The 15,055-nt window shown below is 43.7% G+C and overlaps 1 protein-coding gene across 3 annotated transcripts in view; it reads left to right on the top strand.

Moving 5' to 3' along the window:
• Window positions 1–15,055, top strand: part of larp1 (La ribonucleoprotein 1, translational regulator) — a 131,036-nt gene that overhangs the window by 87,415 nt on the left and 28,566 nt on the right. For 2 of the 3 annotated variants that reach the window (XM_055642541.1, XM_055642543.1), the window contains exons 9-13: window positions 3,786–3,930; window positions 11,049–11,199; window positions 11,338–11,507; window positions 12,360–12,716; window positions 14,584–14,707. In XM_055642541.1, the coding sequence (XP_055498516.1) occupies window positions 3,786–3,930; window positions 11,049–11,199; window positions 11,338–11,507; window positions 12,360–12,716; window positions 14,584–14,707 (947 nt within the window). The remainder of the gene's footprint in view (window positions 1–3,785; window positions 3,931–11,048; window positions 11,200–11,337; window positions 11,508–12,359; window positions 12,717–14,583; window positions 14,708–15,055) is intronic. The other variant, XM_055642542.1, reaches the window with a different exon arrangement.

Here is a 15,055-nt window from a genome sequence, read left to right as displayed (position 1 = left end):
TGTCCGTAGGCGGAGTCGAGGAAGGAGGTATAGGGATAGGTGTTCGATCTCCTGCAGTTGCAGGGGAAAGTACCTGGGGAGGGGGTGGTTTGGGTGGGAAGGGACAAGTTAACCTGTGAGTTGCGGAGGGACCGGCCTCAGTAGAAAGCGGAAAGGGGTGGAGATAGGAAGATGTGGCTAGTGGTGGGATCCCATTGGAGGTGGCAAAAATGTCGGAGGATTATGTGCTGTATGCGACGGCTGATGCAGAGAAAGGTGAGGACGAGGGGGACTCTGGGGGGAGGGGGGCAAAAAGTGGAACTGCGGGTTATCGAGGAGACCCTTGTGAGGACCTCATCAATGGTGGAAGAGGGAAACCCCCGTTCCCTAAAGAATGAGGACATCTCAGAAGTCCTGGTATGGAACACCTCATCCTGGGTGAAGATGGTTGAGAGCCTCTGGAGGCTGGAGAGCCACACATGCACTGACTCACACATGCACTGACTTTACAGCCCAACACCCAGACTTCCATCTATTATATCCACGTAATGAATTTTGGAACTGTAATGTGTATTGTAACTGTAATTTTTAACATTTTTTTAAAAAACATTTTTAATATTTAATATAATCTTTAAACATCTCCTTCACCATTTTGCCTTTATAGATATGTATATAGCGCCGCAAAATTGTGCACCTATCCCCCCCCCCCCCCCCCCCCCCTTCTCCCTTTTGTTTTTGTTTTCTGTTTCTTGTTTTTTGTACTAAATTATATGTATGCACTGAGTACGAGCAGCTTTTAATTTCATTGTACATGTATAGTGACAATAAATGGCATATCTATCTATATATCTATCTAAGATGCGGTGTAGAACAATACACTGGGGAATTACAGACAATGGGAAAATTATTCTGTCTGCAAAAGGCAGGACATGTTCAATCCAGATAATCAGTCCTGATTTTCGACGTAGTGGAAGGTTTTGTTTACAGAGCAGATTCTCTAATGGGGAGAACTTGACTCCTGGTGTTTTTCAGGAATCTGTACTGAGGCTCCAGCTGTTTTATTTATACAGTGCCCTCTATAATGTTTGGGACAAAGATCCATCATTTATTTATTTGTCTCTGTACTCCACTATTTGAGATTTGTGATAGAAAAAAATCACATGTGGTTAAAGTGCGCATTGTCAGATTTTAAAGGCCCTTTTTATACATTTTGGTTTCACAATGTACAAATTACAGCTGTGTTTATACACAGTCCCCCCCCCACCTCAGGGCACCATAATGTTTGGGACACATGGCTTCACAGGTGTTTGTAATTGGTCAGGTGTGTTTAATTGCCTCCTTAATGCAGGCATATGAGAGCTCCAGTCTTTCCATCACCTTTGCAAATTTTTATTGCTGTTTTTCAACATGAGGTCCAAAGTTGTGCCAATGAAATTCAAAAAAGCCATTATGAGACAGAGAAACAAGAATAACACTATTAGAGACATCAGCCAAACCTTAGGCTTACAAAATCAACTGTTTGGAACATCATTAAGAAGAAAGAGGGCACTGGTGAGCTTACTAATCACAAAGGGACTGGCAGGCCAAGGAAGACCTCCACGGCTGATGATAGAAGAATTCTCTCTATAATAAAGAAAAATCCCAAATGTGTCCGACAGATCAGAAACACTCTTCGGGAGTCAGGTGTGGATTTGTCTATGACCACTGTGCGCAGAGGACTTCATGAACAGAAATACAGAGGCTACACTGTAAGATGCAAACCACTGGTTAGCTGCAAAAATAGGATGGCTACGTTACAGTTTGCCAAGAAGTACTTAAAAGAGCAACCACAGTTCTGGAAAAGGGTCTTGTGGACAGATGAGACGAAGATTAACTTATATCAGAGTGATGGCAAGAGCAAAGTATGGAGGAGAGAAGGAACTGCCCAAGATCCAAAGCATACCACATCATCTGTGAAACACGGTGGTGGGGATGTTATGTCCTGGGCATGTATGGCGGCTGAAGGTACTGGCTCACTTATTTTCATTGATGATACAACTGCTGATGGCAGTAGCATAATGAATGCTGAAGTGTATAGACACATCCTATCTGCTCAAGTTCAAACAAATGCCTCAAAACTCATTGGCCAGCGGTTCATTCTACAGCAAGACAATGATCCCAAACATACTGCTAAAGCAACAAAAGAGTATTTCAAAGCTAAAAAATGGTCAATACTTGAGTGGCCAAGTCAATCGCCCAATCTGAACCCAATTGACCATGTATTTTATATGCTGAAGAGAAAACTGAAGGGGATTAGCCTCCAAAACAAGCATAAGCTAAAGATGGCTGCAATACAGGCCTGGCAGAGCATCACCAGAGAAGACACCCAGCAACTGGTGATGTCCATGAATCGCAGATTTCAAGCAGTCATTGCATGCAAAGGATATGCAACAAAATACTAAACATGACTACTTTCATTTACATGACATTGCTGTGTCCCAAACATTATGGTGCCCTGAAATGTGGGGACTATGTATAAACACAGCTGTAATTTCTACATGGTGAAACCAAAATGTATAAAAATGGACTTTATTAAAATCTGACAATGTGCACTTTAACCCCATGTGATTTTTTTCTATTGCATATCTTAAAGGGTGGAATACAGAGGCAAATAAATAAATGATGGGTCTTTGTCCCAAACATTATGGAGGGCACTGTATAATTGACTTGATAAAGTAGAAATCGCTTTGAACTATGAAAAGCATTATTTTGAGCAATATAGATTGAATTGCTAAAGAAACATGTTTTGCAATGGAGCTGGGGCAAGTGGGTTTTAATGTAGCTAAATTGAGATGATCCATTTTTGATTCTAAAAATGTGGAAAGGTACGTTTAAATGATCTAAAATAAACAACGGGCATCTGGAAGGATAGTCTCCGTGCCCTATATCTTCATTATTATAAATTGAATAGATTTAAAATAGCAATGTTAATGAAATATTGGTTTTAATTTCTAAAGCATAAGAATATGAAAGGATCAAAGTTGTGGTATATCACACAAAAGCTGAGATAGACAATATCCAGGGAGCCATCTGCAGTTCTGTGCATGACACCTCGTGTAAGGTACACTGGCCTAGCTGGGCATGTGACACAAAACACTGAAGTAACTCAGCAGGTCGGGCATGAGGAGAAAAAGAATGGGGAACATTTTGAGTTGGGACCCTTCTTCAGACCTTCTGCTTGGGAATATGCTAGGTTTTACAAAATGATACTTGTAAACCATGGGATAAATAACGATATATAGAGAAACTGTGCAAACTCTTATTAATTCCCTAGAATCCGGGGTCATTTGTTGCTGATATTTCAAGATATTTTATTGGATTAATTTTCAAAGATAAAGATAGTTTGGTCGAATATTAGTTTTAAATCTGTGATTGATGGTAGAAACATGGAAAAATAGGTGCAGGAGTAGGCCTTTTGGCCCTTCGAGCCAGTAGCCCTTCATGGCTGATCGTCTAAAATCAGTACCCTGTTCCTGCTTTTTCCCCATATCCCTTGATTCCTCTTGGTCTCTTTTGTGAAACTCTATTATAGGGCATAGACTATCCTTCCAGATCTGCATTTTTTTTGTTTAGACCATTTAAACATACTCTTATGCCACAGATATTTGAATGGCTTGGACTAATGAGCTTCCACATATTCCTGTGCTTACATGTTAATTGTGGATCATGTCCATTAACAATGCAGTGTGTTTATTGTGGATTATATGGTGTTCTGGTTGCAGTGTTTTTTCTCAGTGTGGATTTTCAGTGTTTCTGTTTTGTTTCAGTGAGTACTACTTTAGCTTGGACAACTTGGAACGAGACTTTTTCCTGAGAAGAAAGATGGATGCAGATGGTTTCCTGCCAGTCTCATTGATCGGAGGCTTTCATCGAGTCCAGGCTTTAACCACTGACGTCAACCTTATCTTGGAGGTCATTACATGTTTACCCCTCTCATCTCCCCCTCATTTTTAAATAATTGCATTCACACTATGTCTTAGTTTGAAAATTAGGAACACCATCTCCCCATCTATCTCACTCTGAAGATCTGTTGGGTGTTGTTCCCAATATCTGACAGAATCATAACTGCACCGATCCTTTTGGTACTGGTGAAAAATCATGGAATCATAACAAACTTGCCCAATCAAGTCCAAGCTGGTTGAGAAAGAGCTGCCCACCTTCCAGCACTGGGTCTGTCACCTGCAGATCACAGCTTTCCAAGTATACATCCAAGTGCTAGCAATCTGTGAGTTTCTGTCTCTACCGCCCTGACCTTTCAGGCAGCAAGTTCCACACTGGTTTAATTTGTGGTGTGTACATTTGTAGAACCATCACTCTCTTAAATTCAGTGCTTTGGCTATTAAAGGGAAACATCCATATATACCTTTCAATCACCTGTCCTAAAGTCTCCTGTTCCTCCATACTTCTCACACTGTGTATTCCCTTGCATGATTGAGCAGAAATGTAAGAGTACAAGGGTCAAGAGAACAGCAGGTTGGGTCTAAAATCAGCACAGTAGCAGTAAACAAATGGTAATGATTGATGGGTGTTCTTGTGACTAGAAGACTGTGACCTTTGGAGTTCTGGAAGAATCAGTACCCAGACCCTTGCTGCATATCAATGATTTAGATTTAACTGTAGGGAATTTCATAAAGAAGGTGTGCAGGAAGGAGTTCATAAGTTCTAGAAGCAGAATTAGGCCATTTGGCTCATCAGCCTCTGCATTACATCCTTATTTTTGTATTCCAGCCCTCTCGAAATAAATGCTAGCATTGTGTTTGCTTTTTAACTACTGATTCGACTTGCAAATTAACTTTTGGGGTAGCTTGCACTAGCACTCCCAAGTCCGCAAGGTGGCGCAGCAGTAGAGTTGCTGCCTGACAGCAAATGCAGCACTGGAGACCCGGGTTCGATCCCGGCTATGGGGGCTGTCTGTACGGAATTTGTACGTTCTCCCCGTGACCTGCTTGGGTTTTCTCCGAGGTCTACGGTTTCCTCCCACACTATTTATAGGTTAAATGGCTTGGTAAATGTAAAATTTGTCCCTAATGGGTGTAGGATAGTGTTAATGTGCGGGGATCACTGGTTGGCACAGACCCGGTGGGCCTAAGGGCCTTTTTCCTTACTGTCTCTAAACAAAACTAAACCTCTGACTTCTGGATTCTCTACCTTTTAGAAATTTATGTACACCTTTATTCCTACTACCAAAATGCATGACTCCATACTTTGCTACACTATATTCCATCTGCCACTTCTCAGCCCACTCTCGCAACCTGTCCAAGTCCTTCTGCAGGATCCGTGCTTTCTCTACACTACCTGCCCCTCCACCTATCTTCATCCATGTGCAAACCTGGTGACAAAGCCTTCAATTTTCTCATCAAAATCATTCACCTACACAGACTGTTAGACTGTGGGCAAATATACTCGTCAGATGGGCTGAAAAGTATCAAATATAATTCCTAAAATTAAGACATATTATTTAATAATATTGAAAGGTGTGGAGGAATAAAGACTAGAAATTCTTAACGGTAGCAGAGCTAGTTAGTAACAGTTAAGGTGCACAGAATACTTTCCCTTATTAGTTGAGACACAAATTATTTGCTAGAACTCTAGGATACAGAACTATTTGGATATAGAATTGGCATCATGGAGGGAAGCAGATGGGTGATTTTCAGACTGAGACCTGTAATGAGTGGTGAACCTCAGGAGTCTGTGCGGGGCCCATTGTTTGTGGTTTCTATCACTGATGAGAATGTAAAAGGCATGAATAAGTTTTCAGATTACATCAAATAAGTGGTTGCGTAGACAGTGAAGATGATTATCAAAAATGACAACAGGCTCTTTGCACCCAGGCAACCTCATTAGACAACACTTACTGCCGTAATGCTCTCCCTAATCAACAGCACAATGTTCCTTCCCCTATTGGCATTATTGTTTTTGAAACAGAGGATGCTAAATAACTACTTACTTGAGGCGTATAACATTGAGAGGCAAAAAGAGTGTATAGCAAGGACCTGTTTCCATGACAGAAAGATTAAGAACCAGGCACAGATTTAAAGTACTTCACAGACGGATCAAATGGGAGATGAGGGAACTGTATTTATCACAGGATGGTGAGTGTACAACTCACTGAAAAGGTCAAAGCATAAACCCCATCATCTTTAAGCAGCTCTTTGTCGTTGCATACTAAAAGAAAACATAAAAGATAGGATCAGGATTTGGCTATTTGGCCCCTTGTGCCTGCTCCACCACTCCATATGATCCTGGCCAATTATCCATATTTAGTACCGTTCCATTTTTGACCCTTGAGCCCAAAGAAAAAGGTCCAGCTTCATCATGAATATATTCAATGATTTGGGTTCAACTGTTTTCCACTATCTGTTCCTTTCCTCGGTCTAAACGGTTAATCCGTAGACGTGACCGTTGATCCTGGCTATCAGGCACATCGCTGATTTTTAAATTTCCTCTAACCCTTGAGTTTGAACTTTGTCTGAAAGGTGATAAAACCCTTCATGTCCCTTTTCATCTCCTTTTTCATTTCCATTAACCTGTTCAGTTCCATCTCTATACTTGCTATACTGCTTTCTGCAGTTTTGCACTCATCAAAACTGGCATAACCTTTGTTTCCTTGCCTTTTCTGCACCTTGTAAAAATAAATCTGTGTTTGGGATTATGAAGCTCACTCTCAGCCGCCAGACCTGGGCCCTGCTTAGAGCACCTGAGCAGTCTGACTGGTCTTGGGATGGCCCTGTTTGTGAAATGTACACATTTATACAGGACTAAAACAGCTATTGTATTTTGGGAAGTTAAACCAGTGTAGGACTTTTGCGGTCGGTACACAGTATGCCCTGTGAAAATGGTTATCAAGAATTCCAGCAAAATTTTGATCAGCTGAGTAATAATGAACTATTTGGCCGACAACTCTTCCATGCTAATCAAGTTGCCTAACTGAGCTAATCCCATTTTCCTCTGTTTGGCCCTTTCCCGTAAAACCTTTTCTATCCTTTGTGAGCTGTTGCATTTTGAGAGGTAGCCAAACCAGGGCAGGACCTTCACACTGACCAGTGGGGCACAGGAGAGTGTTGTAGAACAGAGAAGCCTCCAAGTACAAATACATAGTTTCCTGAAAGTGGCAGTCCAGGACTTTATTTCTTGGCGCACAAGGGTGATCTTATAGAAGTCAATCAAATCATGGGCATAGGTAGGGCAAATGCACAGAGACTTTTTCCCCAGTTTAGTATGTTTGTGAGAGAGGAAAGATTTACTAGAAACCTGAGGGATAACTTTTTTCAGACAGAGGGTGGAGAGTATTTGAAACAAGCTGCCGGAGGAAGTGGTTGAATTAATAACATTTAAAAGATGTTTGGACAGGGACGGATAGGAAAGGATAGGAGGAATGTGGGTCAAACGCATGCAAATTGGACTAGCCTAGATGAACATCATGAACGGCATGCACCAGTTGGACCAAAAGCCTTGTTTTCTTGCTGTATGGCTCTGTAATGAGCCCTTTGGCCAACCTTGTCCATGCTAATCATTGCCTGACTGACCTAGTGCCATTTTCCTATGGTTGGCCTATAGCCCTCTCTCCTTGTCCCTGTGCAAATGTCTTTGAATTATACCTACCCCCACCACTTCCTCTGGCTGCTCTTTCCATATGCGCACTGCCATCTGTATGAAAAACGTACCCCTAGGGTCCCATTCAAATATTTCCCCTCTTGCCTTAGATCTATACCTTTAGTTTTAGGCCCCTCCACCCTAGGGAAAAGATTGTGACCAGGACCTTATCTTTGTCCCTCATAATTTTATATACCTCTATAAGGTCACCTGTCAACCTCCTATGCTGCAGGGAAAACAGCTCCAACCTAATCAGCTTCTCTTTGTAGCTAAAGCCTCCAGTCCCAGTAACATCCTGATGAATCATTTCCAGCTGGGCAACCAGAATTGCACCTAATACTCCAAATGTGGTCTCGCCACTCTTGTACAGCTGCAACATTGCGTCTCAATGCCTGACCAATGAAGGCAAACGTGGCAAATTACTTTTTCACCACCCTGTCTACCTGTGTTGTTATTTTCGGGGAACTAGCTGCTTGTACTCCTAGTGGCCTCTGGTCTCTCAGTTCTGCAACTCTCCTGGGCCTTGCAGGTTTCACCATGGTTTAATTGACCAAAATGCAATACTTTGTATTGTCTGAATTGTATTCCTTATGCTGTCCTTGGCCCTTTTCCCCAATTCATCTCGATCTTTTTGTACCCTCCTTCACCAAACCAACAGATCTGGAAATTTACTAACTGTATCAAGTACATTCTGATCCAAATTGTTATTGTATGTGACAAACAGCATTAGAGCACATGGTATTGGGGGTAGGGTGTTGACGTGGATAGAAAATTGGTTGGCAGACCGGAAGCAAAGAGTAGGAGTGAACGGGTCCTTTTCTGAATGGCAGGCTGTGGCGAGTGGAGTGCCGCAAGGCTTGGTGTTGGGGCCGCAACTGTTTACCATATATATTAATGATTTGGAAGAGGGAATTAGGAACAATACTAGCAAGTTTGCGGATGACACAAAGCTGGGTGGCAGTGTGAACTGTGAAGAGGATGTTAGGAGGTTGCAGGGTGACCTGGACAGGTTGAGTGAGTGGGCAGATGCGTGGCAGATGCAGTATAATATAGATAAATGTGAGGCTATCCACTTTGGTGGCAAAATCAAGGGGACAGATTATTATCTCAATGGGGTTAGGTTAGGTAAGGGGTTAGGTTAGGTAAGGGGGAGGTACAGCGAGACCTGGGTGTCCTTGTACACCGGTCACTGAAAGTTGGCTTACAGGTACAGCAGGCAGTGAAGAAAGCTAATGGAATGTTAGCCTTCATAACAAGAGGATTTCAGTATAGGAGTAAAGAGGTTCATCTGCAGTTGTATAGGGCTCTGGTAAGACCACATCTGGAGTTTTGCGTACAGGTTTGGTCTCCTAATTTGCGGAAGGACATCCTTGTGATCGAGGTAGTGCAGCGTAGATTCACGAGATTGATCCCTGGGATGGCGGGACTGTCATATGAGGAAAGACTGAAAAGACTAGGCTTGTATTCACTGGAGTTTAGAAGGATTAGGGGAATCTTATAGAAACATATAAAATTGTAAAAGGACTGGACTAGCTAGATGCAGGAAAAATGTTCCCAATGTTGGCCGAGTCCAGAACCAGGGGCCACAGTCTTACAATAAAGGGGAGGCCATTTAAGACTGAAGTGAGAAAAAACTTTTTCACCCAGAGAATTGTGAATTTATGGAATTCCCTGCCACAGAGGGCAGTTGAGGCCAAATCACTGGATGGATTTAAGAGAGAGTTAGATAGAGCTCTAGGGGCTAGTGGAGACGAGGGATATGGGGAGAAGGCAAGCACGGGTTATTGATAGGGGACGATCAACCATGATCACAATGAATGGCTGTGCTGGCTGGAGGGGCCGAATGGCCTCCTGCACCTATTTTCTATGTTTCTGTATTTTCTATGGATCCAGATCCGATCCCTGCAGGTTTCTGCTGGTCACAGGCCTGCAATCCGATAAACCACTGTGCATCTTCTGACTCCTACCATCAGGCCAATTTTTATATTCATTCAGCTAATTTCCCTGGAATCCCACGTGGTCTAACTGCAGCCCACCCTCCCATGAGGGACCATGTCAAAGTCATTGCACAAGTCCACATGGATAATGCCTACTGCCCTGCCCTCGTCAATCTGCTTGTTTGCCTCTTCAGGAAATCCTAATTTGTGAGACATTATTTCACAGACAAAGTCATGTTAACTATTACCACTCCTTGCTCTGGTCAGTTGGTTTTTGTAGCCTAACATGGGCTTTTTAACCAGGTTGTGTTAAACTTTATTATACTTCTTAAAAGTGTCTCCACTCCTTCTCTCCCCTTCTCTCCCCCTTCACTCCCCGGTCGGTAGATGCAGCTCGCGGTTCGGTCGATCCAGCTTGCGGTTTCAACGCAGCCGGTCGATCCAGCTCGGGGCTTTCCAGGCGAGTGCCCTCGAGCTTGAAGGTCGAAGGCACACTTCTGGACTCACGGATTAGGTCACCCTTGTAGTCAATAGACAATAGGTGCAGGAGTAGGCCATTCGGTCCTTCGAGCTAGCACCGTCATTCACTGTGATCATGGCCGATCATCTACAATCAATACCCCGTTCCGGCCTTCTCCTCATATCCCTAGACTCCGCTATCTTTAAGAGCTCTATCTAACTCTCTCATGAAAGCATCCTGAGAATTGGCCTCCGCTGCCTTCTGAGGCTGAGAATTCCACACATTCACAACTCTCTGGGTGAAAAGGTTTTTCTTCATCTCCATTCTAAATGGCCTACCCCGTATTCTTAAACTGTGGCCCCGTTTAAGAATAAAGGGTAGGCCGTTTAGAACGGACCATATAGTCATATGATCATATATTCTATTTTGTGTGCAATCCCTGAAGTTTGTCCTTTGCTTATCTTGGATGTGGACTCTGAGCATACTCTCTGAATCAGTGCACAACTGTTCTGAACTTTAGTCCAGTTATGTTATCTATTTCAGCTTTCCCTAAATTTGAGGCTTTCTTACTTTATTTCATTGTAAAGATTTGGCCACTGATTTATTATCCATCGTAATTTTCTTTGTGAGAAGATGGTAGTGAGCTTCCACTGAAATGTTTGTAGAATGTGAACTATACAGCCCATGATGACCATGGCAAACATGATGCCAAATTAAACTGACAATAGACAATGGGTGCAGGAGTAGGCCATTCAGCCCTTCGAGCCAGCACCGCCATTCAATGTAATCATGGCTGATCATTCCCAATCAGTACCCCGTTCCTGCCTTCTCCCCATATCTCCTGACTCCACTATTTTTAAGAGCTACTTTCCAGAGAAGATTTTAACTTATCTCTTCTGCTTGTGTGATCCATATCCCTCCATTCTCTGCAGATTCAATTGCCAGTCAAAAGCAGCATAAGCATCTATCACTGTACAAAATAACACTTGCCCCACAATTCTTTAATGGGCTTTTTAACCAGGTTGTGTTTTGTTGCGCAGGCTTTGAAGGACAGCACTGAGGTGGAAGTGGTAGATAAAAAAATCCGAAAGAAGGAAAATCCTGAGAAATGGCCTCTCCCGGAGACGGATTTCACACGACTGCTGAACTGCCCAGAATTCATTCCTGGGCAGACGTACAAAAAACAGACAGGTAAGGTTAAGATTACTTTAACAGTGACTAGTTAATGTGGGGTTTAATGGAGGTTGGGATTTAGGACTGGTTGGCTTCTGCACTGTCATTGTTTTACAGAGCATTTCTTCCTCTCACACTTGCTCTCGTTACTTTCAGAATCAGCTCCAGGTTCCCCGCAGGCTGGCAGTGCGGCGAGTTCGAAGACTGAAGAACCCAGTAACTTGAAGACTTTGCCAAAAGGACTTTCCACCAGCCTCCCAGACTTGGACTCTGACTCATGGATCGAAGTGAAGAAACGACATCGGCCAGCTCCAACAAAACCAAAGGTGAGTCTCAAGAGTCTCCCACACCTTCAAGCTCTGCCCCTTTCTGGGTCTAGTCGCAGCCATCCTGGACCTACTGACCTGCTGGGTCCCATTGTGGCTTTCCCCTTGTCAACTGCTGGCCCTCTCAGCCCCAGACATGTTTCCATTCTTTCCATGTTACAATACTGGTGCAGTTTATATTCAGCATTAACGTTCTGAATGGGTCTGGCTGTGGCTGATTTATGCTATTGTGCTCGTGAATTTAAATACATCGTTCCATTTCCAGCTGATTGGTTTGGGAATCAAAATTATTTTAGGAACTTAAAAGCTGGACCTCGCTAAGTGGCTGCGATATCTCTGTAAACGCCCAACTAGATCATGACTGTCCAATGGGGAAGAAAATTTGCCATCCTTAATGGGGAGAAAAACTCAAGGGATATTAGCTGCAGGACAAATAAGAGTCAGAGATACTGATGGTGAATGGATTTCAGAATGTGTCATTGTTTTACAAGGTTAATATAGAGCTGCCAAGGGGGTCTAGTGCTCCCAGTTCTAAACCATTATCACCACTACACTTCAAATGCCATCTACTGATATATTTGTAACAATGCAGAGGGGATATTTCAGCAAGATACAGAAGAAAACAAGCAGGGTGTTGGAGTGGATCTAGCAACTGACCTGCTGTATTCCTCCCACCCTTTGTGTTTTCCTCAAGATTCCAGCATCTACAGTTTCTTGTCGACTAACCAAATGTTTGTTGTTCCAGCATTGCTTGCTTGCTGTTGTTAAATGTATTTTATCTACAAACTCTGAAGTGAATTGAGGGTATAGTATACTACAGTACAGCAGTGATATGTCGGATCTCTGTTTCAGAAGTCCGAGGAACCCAAATCGCAAGTATGTTTGAAGCCAGAGCAAGAGGAGCAGGAGGAGCTGGATTTCATGTTTGATGAGGAGATGGAGCAGATGGTTGGGCGCAAGAACACATTCACCGACTGGTCAGACGAAGACTCCGACTGTGAAATTGATGATCATGATGTAAACAAGATTCTAATTGTGACCCAGACCCCCCCATATCTGAGGAAACACCCTGGTGGGGACAGGACAGGCAACCATGTCTCCAGGGCAAAGCTTACATCTGAGTTCGGCAAGGTCATTAATGATGGTCTGTACTACTATGAACAGGATCTGTGGAAGGAGGATTATGAGCCTGAATATGCAATGATAAAGGTAATTCAGTGGGTCTTTGGTGAATGTGGAGTAGTAAAATTGCAAACTGATCAGAGTTTCAGAATTGTTTCACTGTAAAAGCTGTTTCTTGCTAAGATTTATTGTTGGCCTTTCTGTTGGGCTGAAACCTCCACTGTTACCAGTCCTGTTCTACTATAAGGTCACATCATTTTCCACCACCACCAGAATCGGCCTGTATCACCTTCGTTACTAGTCTGGGTCTGCTGTTTACAAGTTGGTGAAGGGACTGAAGTGTGCAGTACAGGTTGTCCCCGAGTTACAAACAGGTTGTATTTTTACCAACATTCCTCATTTGACTGTCCATATGTCAGAAAATATGCAAAATCAGTGTCTTAAACATACCTCTGCAGTATTGTAATGAATTACACCAAGGTCTTTAAGATTGATATGAAAGAACAATGATTAAAAGTGGAGAGAGAGGATGCCGGTCATAGAAAGAAGTGTATATTCATACATCAGACTTCGAGATATCATATTCTGAGAGTTGGCCTGTATGCGCAATGTCCATAGGTGATGCATGGGTTACCCAGGGACCATGCAGTTTAGGTTATGTGATGGGATTTGAGGAGGGAGGGTTGAGGAACTGTCCTCATTGAAGCTAGGTTTGGAGGATTGCTTTTTACCCGTGAGGTCAGAACTCCCCTTCAAACTGTTGCCATTGTTTTGGTTGATTCGGCACCTTGTGGAGAGCGTGCATGACCCAGTTCAGTGTACATTACACACACCTGCTGTGCCCTTTTCACAGTGACTGGTTTCATAGATTAACAAAGAGTTCTGCTAAAAACATCAATGGTTGAATGTTCCAGATATGATGGTATCTGATACTAACCGGGAATTGCCAGTAGGTCATTTTTGCTTACTTCACAATTGTCATTTGTGTTTTATCCTCGTGTTACATTCACCCGTGAAAACCTGACTGAAGTGGAACCACAATATAAGCTAGGGTGCATTTGGGGTGTTCGAAATGGATGTTACTGATTGACACAGCACTCCAATCAGGATTTCAATTCCTGTGAAAAAGGGCAGTGGTGGAGCTGGTAACTTGAAGGGAACGTGCAGAGTCAGTGAGATCAGGCGGTCAGGGTGATCTCTGACGCTTCACCCCTCTCCCCCCCCCCCCCATGCTTTGTTTCTTTGCCCCATATCTCCCTCTTCCACCCTCCCTCACCCTTCCCTTGCTTTCCTTCCTGCCTCCCACCCCGTCACTCCCCTCCCCTGCTCCCCTTGCAGCATGGTGGCGCAATGATAGAGTTGCTGCCTCACAGCGGGAGAGACCGACTACTGGTACTGTCTGTACGGAGTTTGTACATTCTCCCTGTGACCGCGTGGGTTTTCTCCACGTGCTCTGCTTTCCTCCCACATTCCAAAGTCGTACATGTTTTTAGGTTAATTGGCTTTGGTAAAAAATAGTTAAATTGTCCTTAGTGTTGGATAATGTTAGTGTACGGGGCGATTGCTAGATGTCACGGGGTCGGGCCAAAGGGCCTGTTTCTGCACTCTGTCTCTAAAGTCTAAAGAATAATCCATCTCGGCTTCCCTCTGTTAGACAAAACAGCTGTTGATTCCATTCACTGCCATGACCTGCGTGGGTTTTCTCTGGGTGCTCTGCTTTCCACCCACACTCCAAAGACATACAGGTTTGTAGATTAATTGGCTTGGTTAAATTGTCCCTAGTGTGTATGAAGGATAGTGTTAGTGTACGGTGATCGCTGGATGGCAGACTAGGTGGGCCGATGGGCCTGTTCCTCACTCGCTCCCCTCCCTGCCACCCCTGGCTCCCTATCTCCCTCCCTCCCTCACAGTGCTCCCCTCCCTCCCTCTCATTGATGCTCTCTGTACCTTGCAGCAAGAAGTGGAGAATTTCCGGAAGCTGCACATGATCAGCCGCGAGGAGTTTGACACCTTGGCACCGGAACCGCCCGTCGATCCCAACCAAGAGGTTCCCCCTGGACCTCCCCGGCCACAACAAGGTAAGCGTGTGGATTCTCACAGTTCTGCCGCTATCGAGCTTGCTTAATAATGGCAGCGACAAACTGGCAAGAGCTCAGTAACAGTTTTGTTGACTGGAGCTGCCTGCAGTGTTTTCCCTGGTGGGTAGAAAGCCGCTTACATCTATGGGCCTGTCCCACTTAGGCTATTTTTAGGTGACTGTTATAGTCGTAGCAGGCGCCGAAAAACCAGCGACTTGACCCCACTTCGACAAATAATTTGAAATAGAATCATACTTTAACAACAACAAAAAAACCCAAGTCAGCACCGGTGACAACCTACGTCATCCTGGCGACAACCTACGACAGCACACCTATGTCAGGAGAAGT

Source organism: Leucoraja erinacea, chromosome 11 (genome assembly GCF_028641065.1).
Source record: "Leucoraja erinacea ecotype New England chromosome 11, Leri_hhj_1, whole genome shotgun sequence".
Taxonomy (NCBI): Eukaryota; Metazoa; Chordata; class Chondrichthyes; order Rajiformes; family Rajidae; genus Leucoraja; species Leucoraja erinaceus.
This window is presented reverse-complemented; position numbering and strand designations above follow the sequence as displayed.